The sequence below is a fragment of the Phocoena sinus genome, chromosome 2 (assembly GCF_008692025.1).
Source record: "Phocoena sinus isolate mPhoSin1 chromosome 2, mPhoSin1.pri, whole genome shotgun sequence".
NCBI lineage: Eukaryota > Metazoa > Chordata > Mammalia > Artiodactyla > Phocoenidae > Phocoena > Phocoena sinus.
The window spans coordinates 166,511,860-166,536,804 of NC_045764.1; the positions used below are offsets into that span (position 1 = coordinate 166,511,860).

Genomic DNA, 24,945 nt, shown 5'->3' on the forward strand with positions numbered 1-24,945 from the left:
AAGTTTCCAGTTGGGGTTAAAATACTCTTATCCTGTCATTCCTGTGCTCAGAAGTCTAGCGCTCCCTGGTGTCATGGGGACACAGCTAGATTCCCACCCTGGCACTCAGGTCCTCTTCTCATTGTCGCCTCCCCTGCTTCCTGGGTCCTGACTACACAGGATTCCCGGTCTCCAGGGCTCCCTCCTTCCTGCCTCAGCATCCAGTTCATTCCTTTGCCTAGAGAGCCTCTCTCTCCTTCCTGGGAGAATCCAGGAAATCTTTGGAGCCCAGCTCTCTCATCTGCTGCTTTTCCCTGAGTCATCTTTTCTGAGTTGGAGTTAATTGTTCCCTTTTCTGTATCGCACTAAAATTCTGTGTAAGCTTCTCCCTGTGGCATTTGTCTTGTTACAGTCGCCATCCACTACACATCTGTTTTCCCCTCCCTGCTAGACTTCAGACACTGCCAGGCTTATCTTTCCTCCCTCCCAGCCCCCAGCACAGATCCTCCCGGTAGATGGTACATACTCAGTGCTTGTCAGAAGGAGTGAAAGTCAGGGTCTGGTCTGGAAGCAGCTTCTGTTCCAGGGACAGACCTGCTGGCTGTATAGGAACACATGCATCGGAGAACTGCAGCTGGTAGAAGAAAAATATGAAATTAAGTCAGAATGAACAAGGATTCGAGTTGACTTAATGAGACTTTAAGTGGGGAGGGAGGAGAATCAGAGTTTTCTGGCATGTTCCTAGCCACCCAGTTTGGGTAGAGAGGGTCTTGTGAGGGAGGAAGACCTGTGCCTAGCAGCATGTGGACTGGTAGACCGTGAGAGGCAGAGAGTAGGCAGGTCTTAGTTACAAGGAGGCAGAGTGAGGCAGGCATCAGTGTTCAGTGGACAAAGACAGCAGCCACCATTTTAATGTGTTTTATTCCCTAGACCAGCGTTTTTCAACCTGGCTACTGTTGGCTTTTGGGGCTGTGTAAGTCTTGGTTATGGGGGCTGTTCTGTGCATTGTAGAATATTTAGCAGCATCCCTGGCCTCTGCACACTAGATGCCGGTAGCACCCCTGCCCCCAGTGTGGCAACAAAAAGTGTCTCCAGAGCTCACCCAGGCAGGGGAGACATAATCATTCCTGGTTGAGAAACACTTTCCCAGATGAGTGTTCCTCCACGTTCTGTGGTCAAAGAATTGTTTCTTTATTTCACCAACACTCTTGTGAAATACTAGAAAAGCATGTTTGTAAAATGCTAGAAAAATGAATCACTCCATAAACGATCACATCCTTGGTTGTCACAGCATCAAATTGCTTAAAAGTGTTGAAATGCTTATTCTTCTCGCTCTGTTTTCCTCCTGTCACGGACAGGTAACAGAGGGTTCACAGACCACACTTTAGCACAGCACTAGACCCAGAAAAAGATTCGAGAACCTTCATTCTCTGCTTGAATAGAAGGGAGGTATCATTCCCACTGAATGGGTATCGCTTTCATAAAGTCGAAAAATCATAAGTTGAATCATCGTTAAGTCAGGGATCATCTGTGTAGTGCACTTCAGGAAGAGTTTGCAGTACTGGGCGGATAAAGGGAGACAGAGGCTGGCGGGAAAGCAGAGACTCATTTCCCTGCCTTAATGATCAACTTCTCTCCTGCCATGTGCTGTGCGCCCTGCATTGAGGGGACAGGACATGAGTGAATTGAGCTGAGGAACCCCTGGGGTCAGGCATCTCATTGGGGACCTCTTACTCTCCTCTTACTGAGCTGGAAACTGAAGACCGCTCTGTCAAAATGACATTTAGGGCTTCCCTGGTGGCGCAGTGGTCGAGAGTCCGCCCGCCGATGAAGGGGACGCGGGTTCGTGCCCCAGTCCGGGAAGATCCCACATGCCGCGGAGTGGCTGGGCCCGTGAGCCATGGCCGCTGAGCCTGCGCATCCGGAGCCTGTGCTCCGCAACGGGAGAGGCCACAACAGTGAGAGGCCTGCGTACCACAAAAAAAAAAAAAAAAAAAAAAATGACATTTAGTGGCAGAACTGAGGCCAGAACTGAACATTCTGGACTCTCAATCCAGTGCCCATTGTCTGATTCTTGACTGCCTCATGAATCTTAATTCTGTTGATGTTTTTGAAGAGGGGGCATGGGCCTGAGAAGACATCTAAGGGGAGAAAAGGCTGGAAGTGAAGGTTCGGTGACCTCATGTGGTTCATTTTATAGTCTGTTCTATGGTTCAGTGAATCTCCTGTTTATAACAAGCTAATAACCTTCTCAAACTTCACAGTGCTTCATGGAAACTAAGGAGTTTTCACAGTGCTTCATGGAAACTAATTTTCCACAAGCTCACAAAGGAAAGCCAAGAAGAAAATCCAGACCCTAGTGACTCTTCATCAGAAACGTTTTGGACAGAAGCTAAGGTTGAGAGCAAGCCTAGAACTTAGAGAGAATTAGACAGACGTTTTTGTTCTTGTGAGATCTTAGGAGAAAGGGGTTATGTGTCTGAATTACAGCCATCTGTCATTCAACAACTGTTTAGTTAAGCACCTGCAATGTGAAACACCCTGGAAATCCATCAAGCCTGCCAGTGTCCTCTTTGTGCCTGTCACCTTGCTTCACCTTATTAGTTGAGCTCTAGTGGCTCGATGTCTCATTAGAACTGTGAACGTCGACAAGGCCCACCGAGGGACTGCCTGGGATCTGTACAAAAGGAGAAGCTGTCGTGTCCTTTCCAGGAAGGTCTCGGTAGGCCTTCCCAAATATGACTGGTGACCTCGGCCCCTGTTTTTACTCAGTCCTGACCTGAGGCTTCCTGCTTTGAGGCTGCTCAGGGCACCAGCAGGGGTTAAGTCTGGGAAGAGAGGCAGGATTATATGCCAAGGAGAAGGGTGGCCAAACAGGGAACCTCTCGGGCTGGGGGTAGGGAGACAGCGCAGGACCTAGGAGTGCTGGGGTGGGGTGACCCCGACCCACGGCTCTGGGTTATCAAGTAAGTGGTGATAGCAGCCCGTCAGGTCCCTCCACCAGCCTGGCCCCTTGGTCTCCTGGTTTGGCCCCATCGGGGCAGGAATGGCCCCTCATTCTTCATATCCTAAGCCCAACCCCAGTTTGCCAAGATCCAGTGTGTCAGTCAGGGTTCTCCAGAGAAGCAGAAGCAACAGGAGGTACACACACACTGTGTGTGTGTGTGTGTGTGTGTGTGTGTGTGTGTGTGTGTGTGTGTGTATCCATAGAGAGATTGATTTCAAGGAATCAGTTCATGTGATTATAGGGCCTGGCAAGTCCGAAGTCTGAAGGGCAGGCTGTCAGGCTGAAAAAAAAAACCACTCAGGAGCTGATGCTGCAGTCTTGAGACAGAATTTCTCCTTCTTTTCCAGGACACTTCAGTTTTTGCTCTTACGGCCTTCAACTGATTGCACGAGGCCCACCCACATTGTCAAGGGTGATCTCCTTAAAGTCATCCAACGGTAGATGTTAAGGCACATCTGCAGAACACCTCCGTGGCAACCCCTAGATTTGTGTTTGATTAAATGACTGGGTACTGTCGCCTAGCCAAGTTGCCACATAAAATTAACTGTCACCTCTGCTAGACAGCCCTGGTCATGATTTCAGGACCAGAGCAGGTCAGAGGTAAAGGGGGGAGCTGTTCCAGCCTCCTCAAGGCCCCTTGCTGGTTAGTGGGGATCCCTAACCAGCCTTGCTGGTTAGACTACTCGCTCTTGGCAAATCATCCACCCTCCCTTAGCTTTGTCCTTGGGTGGGAGGCATTCCTGAGCCCATGTACCTGCTCCAGCATCTGTCTTTCCCCAGGCATTTGCTTGAGGCTGTCTAGGAAGGGGACGTACCAAGTATCTATGTTGGAAATGATGGAGGTCTTTCCTGGCACGTAGGCATGGGTTACCTTGAACTCTCTCGACTGATTGGTGTGGATTTATACTATGGGGCACTGAACTCCTAATGAGTAGAGTGGCCATGAAATTTATGATCCAAACTGGGACACTTTGGAGAGTAGAGGGGACGTTATTAATCATGCTGGACAGCAGACGTGAATCAAGATGTTTCTGGGGCAAATCAGAGCATATAAGAGACTTAATAACAGCAATCACTGTGTTGTTCTTAAGAGTTCATTAACCCAGAGTAGTTTTCTGTGCCTGTGTTCCGTAGATGAAGGGTTAATTAAGTCAACAAATGTGAGTGCAGTTGTGGGCTGAGTTGTGTCCCCCCAAAGGTATGTTGAAGTCCTAGCCCTTGGCATCTGTGACTTTGACCTTGTTTGGAAATAGGGCCTTTGCAGATGTGATTAATCAAGATGAGGTCATACTGGAGCAGCGGGGCGAGGTTGCTAAATCCAATGGCTAGTTCCTTACAAGAAAGCCACGTGAAGACACAGATGCCCAGAGGAGAAGGCTGTGTGATGATGAAGCAAAGATTGGAGTGATGTGTCTGTAAGGCGAGGAACTCCAAAGATTGCCAGCTGTCACCAGAAGCCAGGAGAGAGGCCTGGAACACATTCTCCCTTAGTCTCTGAAAGGAACCAACCCTGCCACACCTTGATTTTGGACTTTCAGTCTTCAGAACCACAAGAGAATAAATTTCTGTTGTTTTAGGCCACCTTGCGTGTGGTACTTTGTTACATCAGCCCTAAGAAACTAATATGGGACTTCCCTGGTGGCACACTGGTTAAGAATCCGCCTGCCAATGCAGGGGACACGGGTTCGATCCCTGGCCCGGGAAGATCCCACATGCCGTGGAGCAACTAAGCCCGTGCACCACAACTACTGAGCCTGCGCTCTACAGCCCGTGAGCCGCAACTACTGAGCCCGCGTGCCCCAGAGCTCCTGCGCTGCAACTACTGAGCCCCCGTGCTGCAATTACTGAAACCTGTGCTCCTAGAGCCTGTGCTCCACACCAAGGGAAACTACCGCAATGAGAAGCCTGAGCACTGCAAAGAAGAGTGGCCCCCGCTCGCTGCAACTAGAGAAAGCCCTCACGCAGCAACGAAGAGCAGTCAGTAAAAGAAGAGAAACTAATATGGGTGCCTCCTACATGCCAGGTTCTGGTGGAAGTGCCAGGGGTACATCAGCAACGCACAGCAGATACAGCCCAATCTTATGAGGGCTCACCATGTAGACCTTTGTCCCTGGGACTTCGCACAGACTGCTGGCTGCATGGTCTAGCCAGACAGTAATTGTTTCTGCAGGTTGATCAGGTAACTGAGATTAACACCTGGCCCAAATCGATTCTCACACCCACCTTTGCCGGCTGAGAACGACAGGACAAGTCAAGTGGGTTCTGTTTCTGACTTTGGCAATGGTGACATGGGCTTAGGTGACATCAGGTCTTGTTCCAGGGGTGCAGAGTGCCTGTTGTGATGAGCCCACCTGAAAATGGGTCACAACAGGCAGAGCCCACGCTGCTTCCTGAGCTTCTGAGCTTGGGAGATGAGCTCACCTTTCTATCAGCAGCAGCAAGGACCATATCCAGCCCCATCCCAAAGTCTCCTCCACAGGAAACGTGGTGGTGGCTGACATGTGCGATTTTCACATGAATCCAGGTGCTTGTTACTTGTCCATCCATGTTGCAAAAACTATGACAATGAGGGAGAACAGTGGGGAGTGCTAAGGTTTATCAGTGGTAATAAATATGCTCCCCTTTTCCTATATTGTGGGAAGTTCTGTGGATCTCTCTTTACTGACATACAACAAATATAAAAAAAATACAGATTTTTAAGTGCACAGCTTGAGTTTGACAAATGTATGTAACCATGTAACTACCACCCCAGTCAAGATCTGGAACATTTCTGTCACCCTAGAAAGTTTCCCGTGCCCTTGTCTAATCAGCCCCTCCCCCAACCCCAGAGGTTCTGATTTCTATCCCCGAGGGTAGTGTTTACTGTACTTGGGCATCATATCTGTGGCATCATGCCATTTGTGCTAGATTCTTTCATGCACCATATTTTTAAGCTTCATTCTTTACTGATAAATCATAATAAATGGACTTCAACATTTTACTATAAAAAACAATATAATCATGTTATAAAGCGTTTGGCAAGGGGGCGATGGGAGGGAAAGTGATTTAGGATTCTTCTATGTGCCACAGCCGTTGTAATGGTTTTAGTGTTATTTCTTTCTAGTTCTTTTCATTTGCTTATTTGTTCGTAGCTGCAAAAAAGCCAAAGGGGATTTTTTCGTGTTTCTTTTTAAAATTTATGATAAACATTTTTTCCACATCCCGTGTCTTTACCATTTTTTTTTTTTTTTTTTTTTTTTTTTGCGGTATGCGGGCCTCTCACTGTTGTGGCCTCTCCCATTGTGGAGCAACAGGCTCCGGACGCGCAGGCTCAGCGGCCATGGCTCACGGGCACAGCCGCTCCGCGGCATGTGGGATCTTCCCGGACCGGGGCACGAACCCGTGTCCCCCTGCATCGGCAGGCGGACCCTCAACCACTGCGCCACCAGGGAAGCCCGTCTTTACCATTTTTGATAATACTCTATCTAAATTGTGCCATGAGGGCAGGGGCTTTCCCTGTCATGTTCACTGATGTATTCCCAGTATGTAGAACAGTGTCAGGACATTGGTAGGTGCCAGTAAATGTTTGTGGAAGGACTAGATGAATGTATCAGAGCTACTTAACCAGTTCCCTATTACTGGACAATTAGGGGCTTCAGTGTTGTACCATTAGAAATAATAAATATCTTCACACAAATGGTCCTCCCACCCCATTTTGAGTGACATTCTTAGAACAAATGCCAAATATTGTGTCAGAGAAGAAACATCTTATGGTTCTTGTTAGACAGTCAAGTGCCTTGTAGAGCTGAATTGCTCACCTATCAGTCTTGGCTCTGCCACTTACTTGCTGTGTGACCTTGAACAAATTACATTACCTTTCTGTGTCCTAGTTTGCCCATCTGTAAAATGGGACTAATGATAATATTTCCCAGACTTGTTGTGAGGATTAAATGAACTACTATGTGTAAAGTACTTAGAAGGCTTGGTGCATAGTAAGCTCTGAATATGTATTTGCTGTTTATGTTTTATACATAAAAGAGGTTATGCTAAGAAAAGCTTTGCCTATCTTTCCAAATAGAAATGGTTTATGTCTTAATAACCACTTCCTTTTGATACTTAGTAGCGCTGTGTGGTGCCCACTGGCGAGTGGCTCAGAGCTGGGTTGCTCTGTAATGGACAGGAACCTTGGTGACTGGTTCACGTCAGATGTTTTGTGTGCCCGCCTGTAAAATGCTCTTGCTGGAGGCCATCCGGTAGAGGCAGAGACAAGACCGGGGTGAACAGTTTGTCCTCACAGCCCTCAGAATGCTCCACCTAGTGCTGGAGAGAGACATACAGACACAACTAAAGGTTCTTCCTATCGTGGCAGTGAACAAAGACCCCCCCGAATGAGAGCAAATCCCCGATACTTATTGAGAGTTTACTACAAGGGAGTCGGCCGCCATCACTTGTGTCTGCCAGAGATTCAAAGGCAGGTAGGGGAGTGGGGCAGCTTTATAGCGGAAAAGAAGAAAAGACTTGCATTTTGCCCTGAAGGAGGTTGCCGGCCTGGGGACGCTGGAGGTGGCTAAATAGAGGCAGGGTATTTTATGCCATTGGTTTGGGGAGTGTATTCATTTCCTAGGGCTGCTGTTACAAATTACCACAGACTGGGTGACTTAAACAGTAGAAATTTATTCTCTCAGTTCTGGAGGCCGGAAGTCAAAGTGTCAGCGGGGTTGGTTTCTCCTGGAAATTCTGAGGAGAATCTTTTCCTTGTCTCTGTCCTTGCTTCTGGTAGCTGCTGGCAATCCATGGCGTCCCTTGGCTTATGGACACATCACTCCTATCTTTGTGTTTGTGGTCACATGGCCACCTTCTCTGTTTCTGTGTGTCCTTTCCTCTTCTTAGAGGGATACCAGTCCTTGGATTTATGGCCCACCCTAATCCAGTATGACCTCATTTTAACTCAGCTACCTCTGCAAAAACCTTATGTTATGAACAAGGGAACTGCATTCCCTCAAAATCCATACGTTGAAGCTTAACCCCCAAAATGATGATATTTGGAAATAGCGCCCTTAGGGAGTTAATTAAGGTTAAATGAGGTCGTAAGGGTAGGGCCTTAATGTAATAGAACTTGTGCCCTCATAAGAAGTGAAAGATATCGCTTATATGTGGAATCTAAAAAAATGGTACAAATGACCTTATTTACAAAACAGAAAGAGTCACAGATGTAGAAAACAAACTTATGGTCACCAGGGGGGGAAAGTAGGGGGGAGGGATAAATTGGGAGATTGGGACTGACATATACACACTACTATATATAAAATCGATAACTAAAAAGGACCTACTGTATAGAACAGGGAACTCTTCTCAGTACTGTATAATGACCTACATGGGAAAAGAATCTAAAAGAGTGTACATATGTATATGTATAACCGATTCATTTTGCTATATAGCAGAAACTAACACAACATTTTAAATCAACTATACTGCAATAAAAATTTTTTTTAAAAAGTGAGTTTCCCATAGACAGCAAAAAAAAAAAAAAAGAAGCGAAAGAGACACCAGAACAGAAGTGCACGCACGCAAAGAAAAGGCCATGTGAGGACACGGTGACAAGGCAGCCATCCACAAGCCAGGAAGAGGGCTCTCACCAGAAATCAGCCATGCCAACACCTTGATCTTGACCTTCCAGCCTCCAGAACTGTGAGAAAATTAATTTCTCTTGTTTAAGTCCTCCAGTCTGTGGAATTCTGTTATGGCAGCCCTAGCAGTCTGATGTACCTTCTTTCCAAATAAGGTTGAGTTCAAGGTTCCTGGTGGACATGAATTTTGGCAGGGGACACCATTCACCCCATTGTAGGGGTCATATTTAGCTTTCTCTGGCTGGTCTTGAGTTGGAAATTGGGACAAAACAGTAGGGAGGCTGGCCCTCACTGACCACGTCCTGACCATCTATCTGGACCATTACTATGGCTGTGGGCCAATTGTGGTTGGGCTTCCTGGACCAGCTGCTGCAGAGGACATGGGTCAGAGTTGTCCTGTATGGCCTGGCCAGTGTCCGTTTGCATGTTCAGGCTCTTGTCCTGCTGCTGCTAACCAGCTGTGATGCTGAGGAAAGCACTTGACCTGTCTGGACTCCAGTGTTCTCTCTCCCCTTGAAAATGGGACATTAAGCGGTTCTCCGTGGGCGGGAGAAAGATGCTTAGCATCAGGGCAGGGAGAGAGGTGGAGATGGCGAGGATGGCTTAGAAAATATTTCCCTGGTGATTTTGATAAGCCCATGGCCCCCCCTGGGTGGAGAACAGCTGGGCCACTTGGCATCTGGAGCCTCTTCCAGCCATAACATTCCACAGTGGTTTCTCCTGGAGAGAACAATCCTCCTGCTGGATCTTCCAATCATATTTTTATTTTTCGTGGCGTTTAATCTCTTCTGGAATGTACTGAAATGAGAGAGAAGATTTTAAACTCATTTTCATGCTGGTTAAGCCAGTGATTTAATCTAATTATTTTTACTCCTGTTTGGGACATGAGAGTGATGCTGTAAAACCTAGACATTTCAGCTGTTGTCCATGGAAGGTACACAATTCTTAGCAACTTTATTTCAAACCATAGAATTGGGGGAAAATCACGATTTTTTTATTTTTTATTTTTTTGCTTTGGTTTCTGGCACTGGGTGGTTTCTAAAACACAGAAGTCGAAATGATAGAAATTTGAAGCTATTTAAATTACTCACCAGCCTTCCCATCTAGCTTTCATAGTTTCAGAATAAACGTCAGGGCTTAGAATGTGGGGTTATTTTTAACCGGGGTAGAAAGCAAAGGGAGAATAGCATGTTTTGAGGCAATTTTTTTTTTCCTTTTTGAAAAATTCAATTCACAGTTTCTATTCCCTGAAGAGAATCAACTAATTAAAAGGTTTAAGAAAGATCAGCATCTAATGGAAGGACTTCTCTGTCAAACACTCTCCGTCTGGGAAGGGTCACGGTTCAGCATCCAAGCAGCAGTTTGAAAAGCCGGGAGCTGAGACAGGAGGGCTAGCCACACCATCTCCTGGGCATCCTTCCGGGCAGAGCTCATCCTAGCAGCTCCTGGGTTTGTGTCAGAAGGGAGGTGGAAGGCCAGATACTCATCACTCAACGGGCATTTCCTGAACACCTGTCTTGTGCCAGGACCTGGCAGCTCACAGACGTGACCAGTGCAGCCAGACCAGAGCAGACAGGAGACGTTGCCAGGGCTGGACCACGCAGGGTCTTGAAGACCTTGATAGGGTCCTGGGCATTTCTCCAAAGAGTAGTTGAAAGCCATTGAGGAGTTCTAAGCCATAAATGCATGTGGAAAACAGAAAGGAGCAGATTGAGAATGGTCGTGGGGAGGTCAGGCAGAAGGCGGGTGCAGTGGTCCAGCCAGAGTGGATGCAGGTGGTGGAGATGAGGAAGCTGATGGACTCGAGAGCTGTTTTGGAAGTAAGATTGTGGAGGATTGGCTAGAAGAGGGCAGAGTGTACCAGTTAGCTTTCAGTGCAGGAAATAGAAACCATTCTCAATATTTTCAACAGAAAGGAATTGAATTCAGGGAATTAGGGCCTTACAAAATTGCAGGAAGGGCCAAAGGAGCAGGAATTGGAAATGGAATATTCAAATTCAGAAACATTTTATGTACAAATAAGGAAGTAGATGCTATTGTCAGGAGAGCCTGTCCACACTTAGATCTCCGAAGCCTTGGTTGCTAGAGGAATAACACCTCTCCCTCTTTTCTGTCCTCTGAATCTGCTAGGTTGGCCGAACCTACTTCTCATTCAGAACCCTAGCTGCATGGTAGGTCAGGTTCCACAGAATAGGAAACAGGGTTAGTATGTGTGAACATGCAGTGCACAGCCTGCACACCCGTCACCTGTACCTAGTGTTCTCGACAGGAAGGCTCATGGAAGGAAGTCGAAATGGATGCTGAGTGCCAACTGGCCTGTCCACTTATCACAGGGTATGAGGGAGGAGGAGGTCATCAAGGATGGCACCAGACCGACATGGAGGGTGGGCCGTTCGCTGGGGACAGGTTTAAGGTATTTATAAGATAGCTAGAGAGTGATGTGCCATTGCCAGCTGGGTATGTTAGGTCTTGAGCTCAGGAAAGATTGAGATCTGGGAGAAGTCTGCAGAGATTAAAAAGTCAAAGCCAGGTCACCTGGAGAGAAGAGGGCTCAGGGCAGATCCCCTGGAACCCCAAGGTTCGGGGTCCCACAGAGGAGGGGGCCCTCTAAAGGAGACTAGGCAAGTGAGGACAGCGTGGGGTCAAAGAAACTAAGAGAGAACATTGCAAGAAGGTGGAGTCACACAACAACGTGGGTGAACCTGAATGTATTTTGCTAAATGAAAGGAGCCAGACCAAAAAGACTATATATTCCATGATTCCATTGATATGACATTCTGAAAAAGGCAACATATCAGGGGTTGGGATTCGGGGGAGAGTTTAGCTGCAGAAAGGAATTTGGGGGTGGGGGAACTCTTCTGTCTCAGAGGCTTGAGAACCCATAGAAATGCACATCACAACGAACAAATCTTACTGTATGTAAGATGGATGGGTGGATGGTTGGATGGATGGATGGGTAGATAGATAACACATACATTCATTCATACATATGTTCATTCATACATAAAAGAAGTGGTCAGTTTTGTTAAATGTTTCAAGGAGGTCAAGGAAAATGAGTGACAGGTTTCCCCAGGATCCACAGAATAGTGGGCTAGGCCTCTGTATGAGTGGGTCCTGGGCTGTAAGTGGAATTGACCTAAGACATGCAATGTGTATTCCTCCTTTTGAGAACATGACTTCTTGACACGGCCCTTGGAGCTTCCAGGAATACAGAACCTGCTCCTTGGATAAAGGAGACCTTAGTCCCGAGACGTGCCCCTCTTGTGGGTAAAATGCTTGGATGCAAAGAGCCTGGTGTTGGTTGGGCTCCCAGCCTGGGTTCTTCTCTCACCTGTGCCAAACAGTAGTTGTATGACTGCAGGTGAATCCTTAAGCCTCGCAGAGCCTCCATTTCCTCATCAACAAAATGGGAATAATGATCTTCTCAGGACTGACGTGGCAGATTAAAGGACTTTGAAAAGTCAGTAACGCAGCCTCCAAAACTTGACAAGGGTGCCACTCTCTCCATGGGCTTGCTGCCCGTCCCGCCTCCCCCAGGTCAGTAACCCCTGGCTCCCTTCATGCCTTACCATCACAGCAGCCTTCTTCCTGTCTCTCAATCATTTGTTGCCTTATTGGACCCTCACCAGCCCATTAAGGGCACATCCTCAAAGCTAAGCCCCTAGCCTAGCACCTGGCACATAGTAAATGCTCAAGAAGCATGTATTGACTTGAACTCGTTCAGGATCAGGGTGTTTGCCATCCTGATAACCTCCTGCTTTCTGAGTAACTTTGGCTTTCTCCAGAAGTTCCCATCACCCTCCAAGGTGAAGAGCTGCCAGACCTAAGGATGCTCCCAGATGCATCAGGGCCTCATCCACCTGCTCCCAGAGAGTCCATCACCTGCTGCTTGGGGGCTTAGTAAATACTTGTTGAACAAATTCATACATTTTGGAACTAGCAGCATTGTTGGCCAAAGTATAGAGCCTTGAAAGGGCAACATAAATTCAGGGTTTCTGAAATATAACGGCGTCCCCCATGTAACTGTGTGTGTCAACAGGAAAGGTCAGGTGTGCGCTAGGGGTATGGCTTGTAAGGTATTAGAGAACTTAGTAGCTAGTGGTGGGGAAGGGGTGGCAGATGTCCCCTGGCACCTTACATTTCCCCCCTCAATGTTCAGGAAAGCGACTGGCAGGAAAGACCTCCCACCTCAGTTCCCCCCTGCCCTGCACACGGTAGTGGGGGGATGTTCCAGAACTAAGAGTGACAGAGAAACCGACTCTGGGCTCCGAGGTCCACAGGAAAGAATGCTAAAAGAGGGGTGGGGAGTGGCTGCTGGGTCGCTGGCAGCTTTATCTCCCCTCCTTCTCCTCGCCTGCCCGCACCCGGGTGTGGACGTTGCTGGAATCATCTCTGGTTTCCTGAGCTCAGCTCCACCTGCAGACACATCTCTTCCCTACACCCACCAGATTTCTGCGGCTTAAAGGCTTAGGCGTGACCTCGAAAGCCGCTTGTGTGCGCCCTGTTGATTCCTCTCTTCTCCCTGGTGGGGATTTGAGCGGATAGGGCAGACTCGGCCCCTCTCAGACCCGCAAGCATCCCACCGTTGAACGTGGCCGCGGGCCCCCAATCCCAGCAAGCCCAAGAGAGGAGAAGAAGGTTTTCTCAGGAAGCTGGGATTAAACTGCACCAGCATTCACATCCTAACATGGCCGGTATAATCACGTTTGCTCTTTCCCCCACTAAGCTGATCTCATCTTCTCTTTTGCTTTCACAAACCAAGGCTCATCCTCTGGAACAGCGGGCACAGACCTGGTGTGGAGGGAGGAGTCTGTAAGTCAACAGTCCTCAGAGTGATGGCAGCCTAGCTGGGATAAGTGCTGTGCATACACTATCTGTATCACTTAATCCTTACAGCAGCCTGGCGGGCAGGTTCCGTAGCATCCCCATTTATAGGTGAGGTAACAGTCCTGCGGTGTTAAACAACTCGCCAAGGTCATGCAGGTAACAAGTAAAGGACAGAGGCACTTCCTGAAACCTAAGCTACCTGCTTCTAAAAACAAAGCCTTAAGCCGCTGTATAGGCTGCCTGCAGTTTAAAATTGCTGCTGTTGAAATAGAGACACAGACGTAAAGAATGGACATGTGGATACCGGAATGGGGCGAAAGGGGGAAGGGACGAACTGAGAGATTGGAATTGACATATACACACTACTAGATAACTAATGAGAACCTCCTGTATAGCACAGGGAACTCTACTCAGTGCTCTGTGGTGACCTAAATGGGAAGGAAATCCAAAAAGAGGGGATATATGTATATGTATAGCTGATTCACTTTGCTGTACAGCAGAAACTAACACAACATTGTAAAGCAACTATACCCCAATAAAAATTAATTAAACATAATAAAAATTAAAATCGTTGCTGTTGATGACGAAGGTGCGGGGGTGGAGTTCCTGCTGCATGTGCTCCATGGTCTCTACACCCCACCCCCCGTATGCCAATTTCTAGAGGATTTGACTCTTAAACTGGGGAGTGGGCTGGTCCCAGCTACCAGCTGCCAGCTAGGGAGGGCAGGGTGGCCATCTCCCTGCTTGCGGCCGTTGCTGTCCTCGCCAGGGCGTGCACACACAGTAACGGTGACTCTTGCACCACCTTGCATGGCAGCACATCGCCACTGAAGAGATAGAAGGACAGAGAGGTTAAACGACTCGGCCAGGGTCCCACAAGCGGATGGGTAGTTGAATCAGGACCCAGTTCAAACCTTCCATTTCAAGTCAGTGCAGCATGGTTTCTGTCCATGTTAGAGGCAGCCCTTAACCCTGGACGAGGAACTCAGGATCCCCCTCCTGAGTCCTGACCTATATGGTCCCTGAGCTAGTCACTCCCCCGCTGAGTCTCATCTGGAAAACAGGGATATTTGTGGCTGCGGTGCCTGCCTCACGGGCTCAGGGTGTGTCCAGAAGACTTGGGTGGGTACAGAGGGTGATTAGCAGCTGGCAGCTCTGCCAGTCACTCTGTCTCTGCTGGCAAAATTCAGACCGTGATGACATTCACCCCCCTCCATAGCCCTCCAGTGTACGCGTGGGGTCACGGAGCAAGGCGCTTCGGCTGAACCATTAGAAGCCTGTTCCTACCAAGGACAAAGCCGCTTACAACCCGCATCCCCTCTCTGCTGGAGACCAGACGACAATGTCCTTATGGCACAAAGGCAGAATTACTTGATTCTAATTTTCCAAGAGTGCCCAGTATCGGATAAATCACTGCTTTGGAGAATCAAAAACTGGCTCGAATTTTCATGGCAGAAATGTTTGCTTGATCTGCCCTGAAATATCCCAGACAGTTACATTTCTCCTGGAAGCAAGGTCCTGGACTCAGGAATGTAGAGTTACCGCCTTTATAATTCTCCGTCTCTGAGCCGACAAGCCTTGAAGTAGACCCATGCCCTTGAACTGACAGCAGCAATTCTATTAAAGAAGTTTGATTACAGGGGGAAAAAAAGTGAAAGAATCTATGTTTCATTAAATGCTGCTTGTTTTAAAGTGGGAACATGTTCTGGGAGTCTGGGGAGCTAATGTTTTCTGGGTCTTGTTGGGAGAATCTCATCTTAAACAGAAGAGTTTTCTGTTTTAAGGGAGAAACCATCCTTTCAGAGCTTAGAGCCAAATTATATTTACAGAGAAGGGATTTTTGTCCTGGAAGTTTCTAAGCGTTTATCAAGTGCCCACTCTGAACCAGGTATCATTCTAGGCATTTAAGAGGTTTGCAAGGGTAACGAAAGCATTCTAACAGGATGAGATGATGTAGATTGTCGATTGTCATTTTTGTTAATATTTTAGCATTGTTTATTCAACTGAATGTTGAGGTCTCTTGAGAACCTACTGTGTGCCAGGCCTGGCTGAGGCACTGTGAATGCAATGCAGGGCAATGTGGATCCCTGCCTTCCAGAAGCTTCCAGTCTAGCTGAAGTGCCGAGGACGTGGGGGTGTTTTGGTGTCTGATGGGGAACCTGCAAAAATGACATTCACAAAATAAAATACTTACCTTTGGTCATCTCCAGTGGGGGGCGGGGCGGTGAGAAGGAATTATTCCACCATTATAAGTGACGTTGAGGTCCAAGAGCCCATAACAGAAGCATTCTTGGGCCAAAGAAGGGCCTATGACATGGTACTCAGTGACCTGAGATGCCACCTGTGCCAGTGGAAGCACACCTGGCACCTGAGTGGGCCTGAGAGGCTAGGGGACAAGGATGCTGTCAGTCCTCACCTCCTCCCCTGTTCCCGCTCGGCATCAGGTGTCCCTCCAAGGCTTACCTAGAGCCTCGTCTCCTATGGATCATTTCCCCTGCTCTGTGTGGCACTGCTAGAAGAGTGCCCTCCCTTGGGACAGGAGATTTTCCTAGTGCCGGCACTGCCATCCTCGACCCTGCCAACGTCACTTGACCTCTCTGGGATCTTGGCTTCCCCCTCTGGAGTGAAAGGTCCATTGTGGGCAGGAGGGGAGATTGGGAGGAGCGGCTGATGGGTCTGGGACAGGCTGGAAGGGCTGTGCAAGAGGCTGCCTGTCCCTGAGCTCTGAAAGGACTCTAGCGGAAGGGGATGGGCCTCCCCTCTCCCCTTCGTGGAGCTGCGTCTCAGTTCTGACTTGGCGGTGAGGGAAGAGTATTCCACAATCCTGGGCGGGGTGGGGGGGGGGGATGCAGGTTTGAAGCCCACCACAAGCTTGACGCGCTGTAACAGTAAGGCACGTTATTAAAATTAGTCTCACCGTTTTACCGATGAGGAAACTGAGGCACAAAGAGGTTAAGGAACGTGTCCCTGTCGACCCAGCCTGTAAGTATTAGAGCAGAGAACTGAACTTGGCCGTGTGACCTTGGAGCCTGCCCTCCCAAGCGGGACAGCCATCCCTGGCCTCAGCCTGCCCGTTGGCAGGGATTGTATTTGTAACAGATCCGAGCGTGTGTTGAAGCCACTTGGAAAGCTGTCTGCTAGGAATGTGGTTGGAATCCATTGACAAAGCAAGGAACCATCCCGATTTTCTTCTTTGGTGACTTTTGACTTCTTTATGCTTTTTTTGGTAACTTTATTGAGATGTAATTCATATATCATACAATTCATCTGTTTAAAGTGTACAATTCAGTGGCTCTTAGTATTCAGAATTGTGCCAGCATCACCACAATTTTAGAACATTTTCATTACCCCAAAAAGAAACCCTGTACCTTTTAGCTGTCACCCCCCAAACTCCATACCCTCCAGCCTTAGGCAACCATTAATCTACCTCTATCTCTATGGATTTGCCTGTTCTCCACATTTTATATTAATGAGATCATACAATAGGTAGTCTTTTGTGAGTGGCTTCTTTTACTTAGCAAAATGTCCTCAAGCTTCCTCCATGTTGTAACATGTATCAGTACTTCATTTCTTCTTATTGCCAAATAATATTCCATTTGTATGTATATATCACGCTTTATTTACCCACTCATCAGTTGGTAGATGTTTGGGTTGTTTTCTGCATTTTGGTTATTATGAATAATACTGCTATGAACATTTCGTGTGTGGGTTTTGTGTGGACATATGTTTTCATTTCTCCTGGGAAGATACTTGGGAGTGGAATTGCTGGGTCATATGGTAACTCTGTTTAACCTTTTGAGGAACTGCCAGACTGTTTTCCAAAGGGAGTGCACCATTTTGCATTCCCACGAGTAATGTATGAGGGTTCCAGTATCTCCACATCCTTGCCAACCCCTGTTATTATCTGTCTTTTTGTTTATAGCCATCCTAGTGGGTGTGAAGTCTTTCATTCTTTTTTTTGAATTGCAAGGGATATGCAAAACATGATCAACTTTAAGGTACTAGAATATCTGGATAATTCCGTATCCAGCAATGTTTTCCTAAGAGCGCAGGTCTGCCCTGGACAGAGAAGTAGCTGGCCTCTCCCCTGGTAGTCTAACACCAGGGGGCTCTTCAGTTCCATGGCCGACCCCCCCAGACCTCAAATGACACCCCTTGGTAACTAATATTGAATACCTTACCGTGTCCTCTTGTCTTCCAGCGATTCATGAGTTCCCCGCAGACCTGTTCTCCAATAAAGAGCGACAGCATGGAGCCGTCCTGCTACATATCCTTGGTGTAAGTGGCCCTCTCGGGGTGGGATGTCCCTAAACTTCAGGCATGTGAAACCTGTCTTCAGAACACAGCGTGTCAAAGATCTCATCCAGTCTTTGTAGAGCCCTGTGAGAACAGATGCTGGATGTGTTTTAACCACAAAGAAATGAAATCTTAAGGATAGGAAATGATTTGTTCAGTGTCACACGGCGAGTGGCCCCAGAGCCGAGACAAGGATTCACGTCTTCTTGTGCCTCATTTTCTGCTTTTATAAAATGGGAGTGACAGCATCTTTCCCAGATGTATAAATACAAGTGAACATGGGTCAAGTCCATCAGACGTCACAGGGCACGTGATAAGGGCTCTGTCCCCACTTGCTATCATGATCCCCGGGATCCCCCCACATTTTACTGCCTTGACATAACTAGTTTAAGACTTTGGTGCCCTTCTTCTCAAACTTCCCTCAGTGTTAGATGAGCCTGCTGACCAGTGGTGGAGTTCAAGTAGCAGTTCAAAAAGGCACAGTGAGCTCAAAACTAAATTATAGGTAAAAGTCGCTCTTCTCTGCAGGCAAACTACAGCCCTCAGCCACTGCCCATGTCTGTAAATAAAGTTTTATTGGAACACAGCCATTCTCACGCTTTTCTGTATCATCTGTGGCTGCTTTTATGCTTCACTAGCAGAGCTGAGTAGCTGCGTCGGAGACTCCGTGATCCACAAAGCCAAAAAAATTTACTGTCTGTCCCTTTGTAGGAAAAGTTTGCCAGCCCCATTGTTTACTGCAGGGAAATGAAAGTGCTCAGGGTTTAATTTTCTACTTCGCATCAGTCACAGCAAATGTTCCTCCTGATGTGGTTCCCTGACCACCCAGCACCATCTGCTTACATATTTAAACCCAACACGGTATTCGTCTCTGCAAGAGATAATTAAGCAAGTGAAAGCTGGGATTCTCACATAGAGAGTTGCCAGCCGAGAATAATGTATGAGTGAAGTTTTAATTAACAGGATAAACCACTAGTGAAAATGAAGGTTGTGGGCAAATTCTGAGTGACAGACCTGTGTATTATTTCTCTAATAGAGTTATTATCTTCCTAGTATCTCTGGCTTTCCCATGCCCTCTCCTTTCACTGAGGGGGTGTGGGTTTGGCGAATTAGTCCCATAGTTCTGTCCCTCTGCCTCATCAAAGTCTTGACAAAGCTTTTTTTCCTGAATCTGAGAGGACCTCAGGAATCTTTTTTATTTTAATTTTTTAAAAAATTTATGTATTTACTTGACTGTGTTGGGTCTTCGTTGCTGTGCGTGGGCTTTCTCTAGTTGAGGCGAACAGGGGCTACTCTTCCTTGCCGTGTGCAGGCTTCTCATTGCAGTGGCTTCTCTCTTTTTTTTTTAATAAATTTATTTTATTTATTTATTTTTGGCTGCGTTGGGTCTTTGTTGCTGCGCTCGGGCTTTGTCTAGTTGCAGTGAGTGGGGGCTACACTGAGTTGCAGTGCGCGGGCTTCTCATTGTGGTGGCTTCTCTTTGTTGTGGAGCACAGGCTCTAGGTGCGTGGGCTTCAGTTGTTGTGGCACGTGGGCTCAGTAGTTGTGGCTCGCAGGCTCTACAGTGCAGGCTCAGTAGCTGTGGAGCACGGGCTTTGTTGCTCCGCGGCGTGTGGGATCCTTCCGGACCAGGGCTTGAATCCATGTCCCCTGCATTGGCAGGAGGATTCTCAACCACTGCGCCACCAGGGAAGCCCAGCGGTGGCTTCTTTTGTCACGGAGCATGGGCTCTAGGTGCGTGGGCTTCAGTAGTTGTGGCGTGCGGGCTCAGTAGCTGTGGCTCACGGGCTCTAGAGCGCAGGCTCAGTAGTTGTGGTGCATGGGCTTCATTGCTCCGTGGCATGTGGGATCCTTCCGGACCAGGGCTTGAACCCGTGTCCCCCGCATTGGCAGGTGGATTCTTTTTTATTTTATTTTATTTTATTTTATTTTGTGGTACGCGGGCCTCTCACTGCTGTGGCCTCTCCCGTTGCGGAGCACAGGCTCCGGACGCGCAGGCTCAGCGGCCATGGCTCATGGGCCCAGCCGCTCCACGGCAAGTGGGATTTTCCCAGACCGGGGCACGAACCCGCGTCCCCTGCATCGGCAGGCGGACTCTCAACCACTGCGCCGCCAGGCAGGAACCTTTTAGGCCAGGCACTACCCAACTATGTCTGGAGAACCAAATCTAGCCTACCTCCTGTTTCTATAAATAAAGTTTTATTGGAATGCAACCACAGCCATTCCATGGCTAATCTTCTACAGCACCAGAGTCAAGACAGACTGTGTGGCCTGCGAGGACTCAAATATTTACTATCTGACCCTTTAAGAAAAAGTTTGCTGAGCCCTTCTTTAGAGCAAGAAAAGGCTGGAGCTTTAGAGCCAGTTTTTGTCTGTAGCACTAAGAAGCTTCTCAGAACTTCTGTCCCAAGTGAAGGAAACAGTGGTGCCATCTTGGCCCCCTTTTCTCTCCAGTGTTTCTGAAGCGTCAGGGGAGCCAGAGGCCCTTCAGCCTCACGGGACAGCCTTTGCCTGGGAGATGCTGTTGGGGGGAACTTCCGAGGGTGTGAATTCAAGTCGGTATCCTAAGCTTTGTAGCAGGGTCTCTCCCACCTCTCTCTGTCCACTTTACCCACACCCCCAGTATTTGTTTCCTTTTTCCTTCCCCCCGCCACCAAAAGATAATGTGTCAAATTCAGCAAAAGCCACACCTGGACTCCAGTAGAGTAGATGTCTACTCCAGGAGACATCTGCCTCAGATGCTTTGGTTACAGTTGATACATCTTCCACTTCAGTCACAGTTAATTAATTGTAAAGTTGTCATAATATCACGCTGTTTTAGCTGAAGCAGCCCAGCCTTTCCCTCTTTTGTGAATAGGGCATTCATGTCACTTTTTCTTTGAGGAAGAAATGGTTTCCACCAGAGCCTAGAGTAAAATCCCATCTGCTTTCCATAGGTCCTGCTCCTTGCCTCTCCCTCCAGCGTCACATTCTTTATTTTCCACCTTATTCTCACTCTGTTCTACCTGCACCAGTGACCTTGCTGTTCCTCAAATGCATCCAACATGCTCCTGCCTCAGGACCTTTGCACTTGCTGTTTCCTGGCAGTTACAGATACTTCATTTGCCTATCTGCTCGTCCCCCACAAAGAGGCAGAGGCTTTTCCAGGCATCCTCGCCACCTATCCCTAATGGCTAGAATAGTCCCTGGCACATAAGATGAGCTCAGTAGAGCCATGTTGGGTGGACAGGTCAGGGAAGAGTTCTGTAGATAAAACCGTCTAAAAACTACCCACCTGTTCTTCCTCTGTCATCAAACAGAAGAAACTGAGACCTAGAGGTGTGACTTATCCAAAATCCCAAGGCAGATAATTCCCAGGATTAGCACTGGAATTTGGACTCTGTTCCATGAGCCTCCCGGTGTAAATGGCTTGTGGATTTTAACCCGGACCAACATCAAGCTGCGTCCGAGAAAAGGCTGGGTCTCACGTCACGGTCTGTTTTGGCAGGAGGTGGGCAGTCAGTAACAAGGAAATGATGCCTTCTCTAAAACTAACGAGGGGAAATCAGGAAGATGATTATTTTAAACTCTTAAAATGGCAATTTTAAATGCTTTCCCCCTTGGCCCTTAAGATTAGGATCTTGCCTTTTGAGGGCCTACTGTGGTGCTGAAGAGAGAGCTGCTTCTTTAAGAAGAAGCACAGGACCCTGTGGCATGAGTTCTAGTTCCCTCCACTGCTCAGCAAGTGGTTTCTCCTGTCTGGCCTTCAGTTTCCCCATCTGTCAGTGAGGGAACTGAGGAATCACATCTCTGTGGTGCTGGAATTTTCCTCTGTGCCTCCCTCTGGTCACCTGGCCTCTGCCCGAGCAGGCTGGTTTGGAGGGTGATGGACGCCTGGCCGTGCCCATCAGTGGCAGGAGTTCTGGCTGACGCTCTCTGTCTCCCCGTTTCCTTCGCAGGCTCTGTACATGTTCTACGCCTTGGCCATAGTGTGCGATGAGTTCTTCGTTCCGTCTCTAGAGAAGATCTGCGAGGTACGTGGGAGGGACTTAGGACCCTTTGGCAAAAGCCTGGGTGAGGGGCTGGGGGTGATTGACACGTGGCGTGTCGGTACCAGGCCAAGAAGGACCGGGGCGGGGAGCAGGCCCAGGCAGAGGCAGGGAGGGGCAGGACAGGATGTAGCATGGTTTGGATTCGGCTAAAAGCTATCACAGGTGCTTCAGTGGCTGAACCGCTGCGGCACCTCCTCTGCAGCAGGGCTGAGGTGGCCGGGCTTCTTCCTGGGGTCAGCGATGGGCCCCCACCCCATTTTCCATCAAGCCCAGAGCTCCAGCCCTTCCGAGGACCCCTTCTGTAGCAAGCTCAGTGGGGAGGTTGTGCTGGCCCAGTGATTGGATTCCGCAGTGGCTTCAGAGCCCAGGCTGCCCAGGAGTGCTTTGGGAGGTGAGGGCAGGAGGAGGCCGAACCCTGCCCTGAGCCAGCCTGACCAGGGGCCTTCTGAGAACCACAGGTGAGCACCTTCAAGTTGGCACTTAGGCGGACCCAGAATCTCCGTGGTTTTCCCGAGCACCCGAAGCCTCCAGCCCCACATTCCAGATGAGAGGATGGGCCTTTGTGGCCAGAACACAGCGTTGCCAAGCAGAGTGGGCCTTGACAGTTCCAGCCCTGTCCCGTGCTGGCTCAGCCCTGGGGACAGGATGTGAGGGTCTGTTTCAGTGAGCAGCCAGGAGTTGGGCCTGCCATTGAGAAGGCCTTCTGGGATGCAGGAGCCAGGCTGCGCGTCCGAGGCCTCCACATCCACAACCTGACGTGTGGAGGTCCGCTTGGTACCCAAGGTCTGTGTGAGCACCAGAGGAGATGGGCGCTAAACTGGTGGAATCCCCGCTGAGCACCAGACCCTGTGCTAGGCATCCAAAGATGAAAAAGACCAACCTCGTCCTCGTCATCCAGTGGGGAGGCAAGCGCATGGACCTCAGACCCTCACTGCGTGATTCGTGTTTCAGCTCCTCTGTCCCAGGGGAGTGGCTGGCTCGTGGTAGCCACTTAGAAAGACTTCATCAAGGAGACGTTATTTAGGGGCTCAGAGAGTGAACAGAAATGGACAGATGGGGGAAGGGGACAGGCAATTCTGGGTTGAGTGCCTGGCAGTGTGGAGGAGGTGCAGGGAGGAGAGGCCACCACACCAGCTGCCGTGCTGCTCCCCTGCGCTCTCCCTGGCTGCCAAGTGTCCAGTTAGCGTGTTTACTGCCCCCACCTTACAGCCCTGAGGGTCTGCGGTCGCTTCTGTTTCAGAAACTCCATCTGAGCGAAGATGTGGCTGGAGCCACCTTCATGGCTGCAGGAAGCTCGACGCCAGAGCTGTTTGCCTCTGTGATTGGTAAGAAGTCCCGTCGCCCCAAGACGCAGGATGCAGAGAGAGCCCAGGTTTGGTGTCCAGACTAGTGCGGGCATTTGTCAGCTCTGAGTCTCAGTTTTCTCATCTGTAAAATGGGAGAAGTAGAGAGATAGAAAGTGAATTAGTGGTTCCCAGGGGTGTGAGGTGGAGTGGGGTACTAACAGGTATGGGGTTTCTTTTGGGGGTGAAGGGAACGTTCTAAAATTAAATTGTGGTGATGACTGTATAATTCTGTGACTGGACCAGAAAACACTGAATTATATGGGTGAATTTTATGACAGGTGAGTTACATCTTAATAAAGCTGTTCAGAAAGTGGGAGCATTAGAGTAGCCGGTCCCTGAGGGCACCTCCACCTCTGGTTTTGTTGTCCTCAACCATGTCGCTGGTGTTCTCTGATAATAAGAACAGCTTCCCTCCATTCATGGGGTGGGGGACACAGAGCCGGCCCGGGTCTAAGGAAGGGGAAGGCCTGGGCTTTGCAGAGGAGTGTTTGTGCCTTTCTCTTTCCAGGTGTGTTCATCACTCACGGAGATGTCGGGGTTGGGACCATCGTGGGCTCTGCTGTGTTCAACATCCTGTGTATAATCGGAGTTTGTGGATTATCCGCAGGGCAGGTCAGTGGTCTCTCTCTCCGTACGAAATGACGTAGGGACAGCGCGGGGAGACCCAAGGCCCAGCCCTAGCCGAGCCCGTAAGTGCTGTGGCTGTCAGAAACGGTTTCCTCTGCGAGCCTGCTTCCTCACGTGTAGCAGGGCTGTCCTTCCTTCCTTCCACCGGTGGGTCTGAGAGCAGAAAGAGCATCAGCTCCATGGCTGGTCCAAGGGGGGAGCGTTCATTCAACAGCAGTAAATATTTAAGAGGCGTCTCCTGTAACTCTGACCCTGAGCTAGACTTTGCACATATTTGGGTCCCGCCTTCGGCCTCCCCACAGGACGCGCAAAGCTGGCTTGTTGTTGAAACCCCATCGCATCTTCCTGGTCCTCAGAGCCCCAGGGGGACATTAGACTCAATCTCAGAGAGTCAGGCTCTAGGGTAGGCCCCGCCCGGCCAAGGGAGGTAGAGGTAGGCAGCCGATCACCCCCGGAAGGTTCGAACGTCGGAGGGAAGAGTGAGTGCCTCTGGCCTCTCCCCCTGGCACATGGCTTCTGCTGGGAAACATGCCATGTGGTCACCTTGGAGGAACAGGGGGCAGCTTTGCCATCATTTAGGAACATGATGTGGTATCATTCCATCCCCAAATGTGACAAAGAGCACAGGGTGGCCTTGAACAGCCAGACAAGATGTGGTTCTGGTGTCACAGTTAAGATGAGCTCCGTGGACATGTGTCTGCACCTGCAGGGGTCTGGGGGTGGTGGGAGCCCCCCAGCAGTGTCCCCCGGCCCCCGTACCCCATCTCCCCAGCCAGTAACAGCTGACGTCCCTTTGCTCAGCAGGTCATCCGTCTGACATGGTGGGCCGTGTGCCGAGACTCTGTGTACTACACCCTCTCTGTCGTTGTGCTCATTGCCGTGAGTTACCTTCCCCCCCCCCCCGCCCCCCGCCCCTGCGAAGGCACCGGGGCGCAACCCACCTCTGTCCCTGGCACTAGAAACAGAGAACCCACGGCGCTCCTACCCTGGGGTGTGCTGGCCACTCATTGCAGTCATGTTGACCAGTCTCCCTCCACCGTGCCTCCCTGTCCCGAAAATCTCATACCTGATGCTTTGCTTACCCATCACATCCAGGTACCACCTTGAGGGCACAAAGGCCTTGAAAAAGCTAAAGAAGGCATCACATGGTTGACGCAGTTAAGCTCAAGCACGTGCTCCTCAGAGGCCTTCAGATCCTCACTTAGAGCCCATTTACTAAAGAGCAG

The 24,945-nt window shown here is 49.2% G+C and overlaps 1 protein-coding gene across 1 annotated transcript in view; it reads left to right on the top strand.

Annotated features, from left to right (window-relative positions):
* The window catches only part of SLC24A4 (solute carrier family 24 member 4), a 171,212-nt gene that overhangs the window by 98,279 nt on the left and 47,988 nt on the right, over positions 1–24,945 (top strand). The window contains exons 3-7 of the mRNA XM_032620049.1: positions 17,621–17,697; positions 21,654–21,728; positions 22,987–23,071; positions 23,601–23,704; positions 24,524–24,598. Of these exons, the coding sequence (XP_032475940.1) occupies positions 17,621–17,697; positions 21,654–21,728; positions 22,987–23,071; positions 23,601–23,704; positions 24,524–24,598 (416 nt within the window). The remainder of the gene's footprint in view (positions 1–17,620; positions 17,698–21,653; positions 21,729–22,986; positions 23,072–23,600; positions 23,705–24,523; positions 24,599–24,945) is intronic.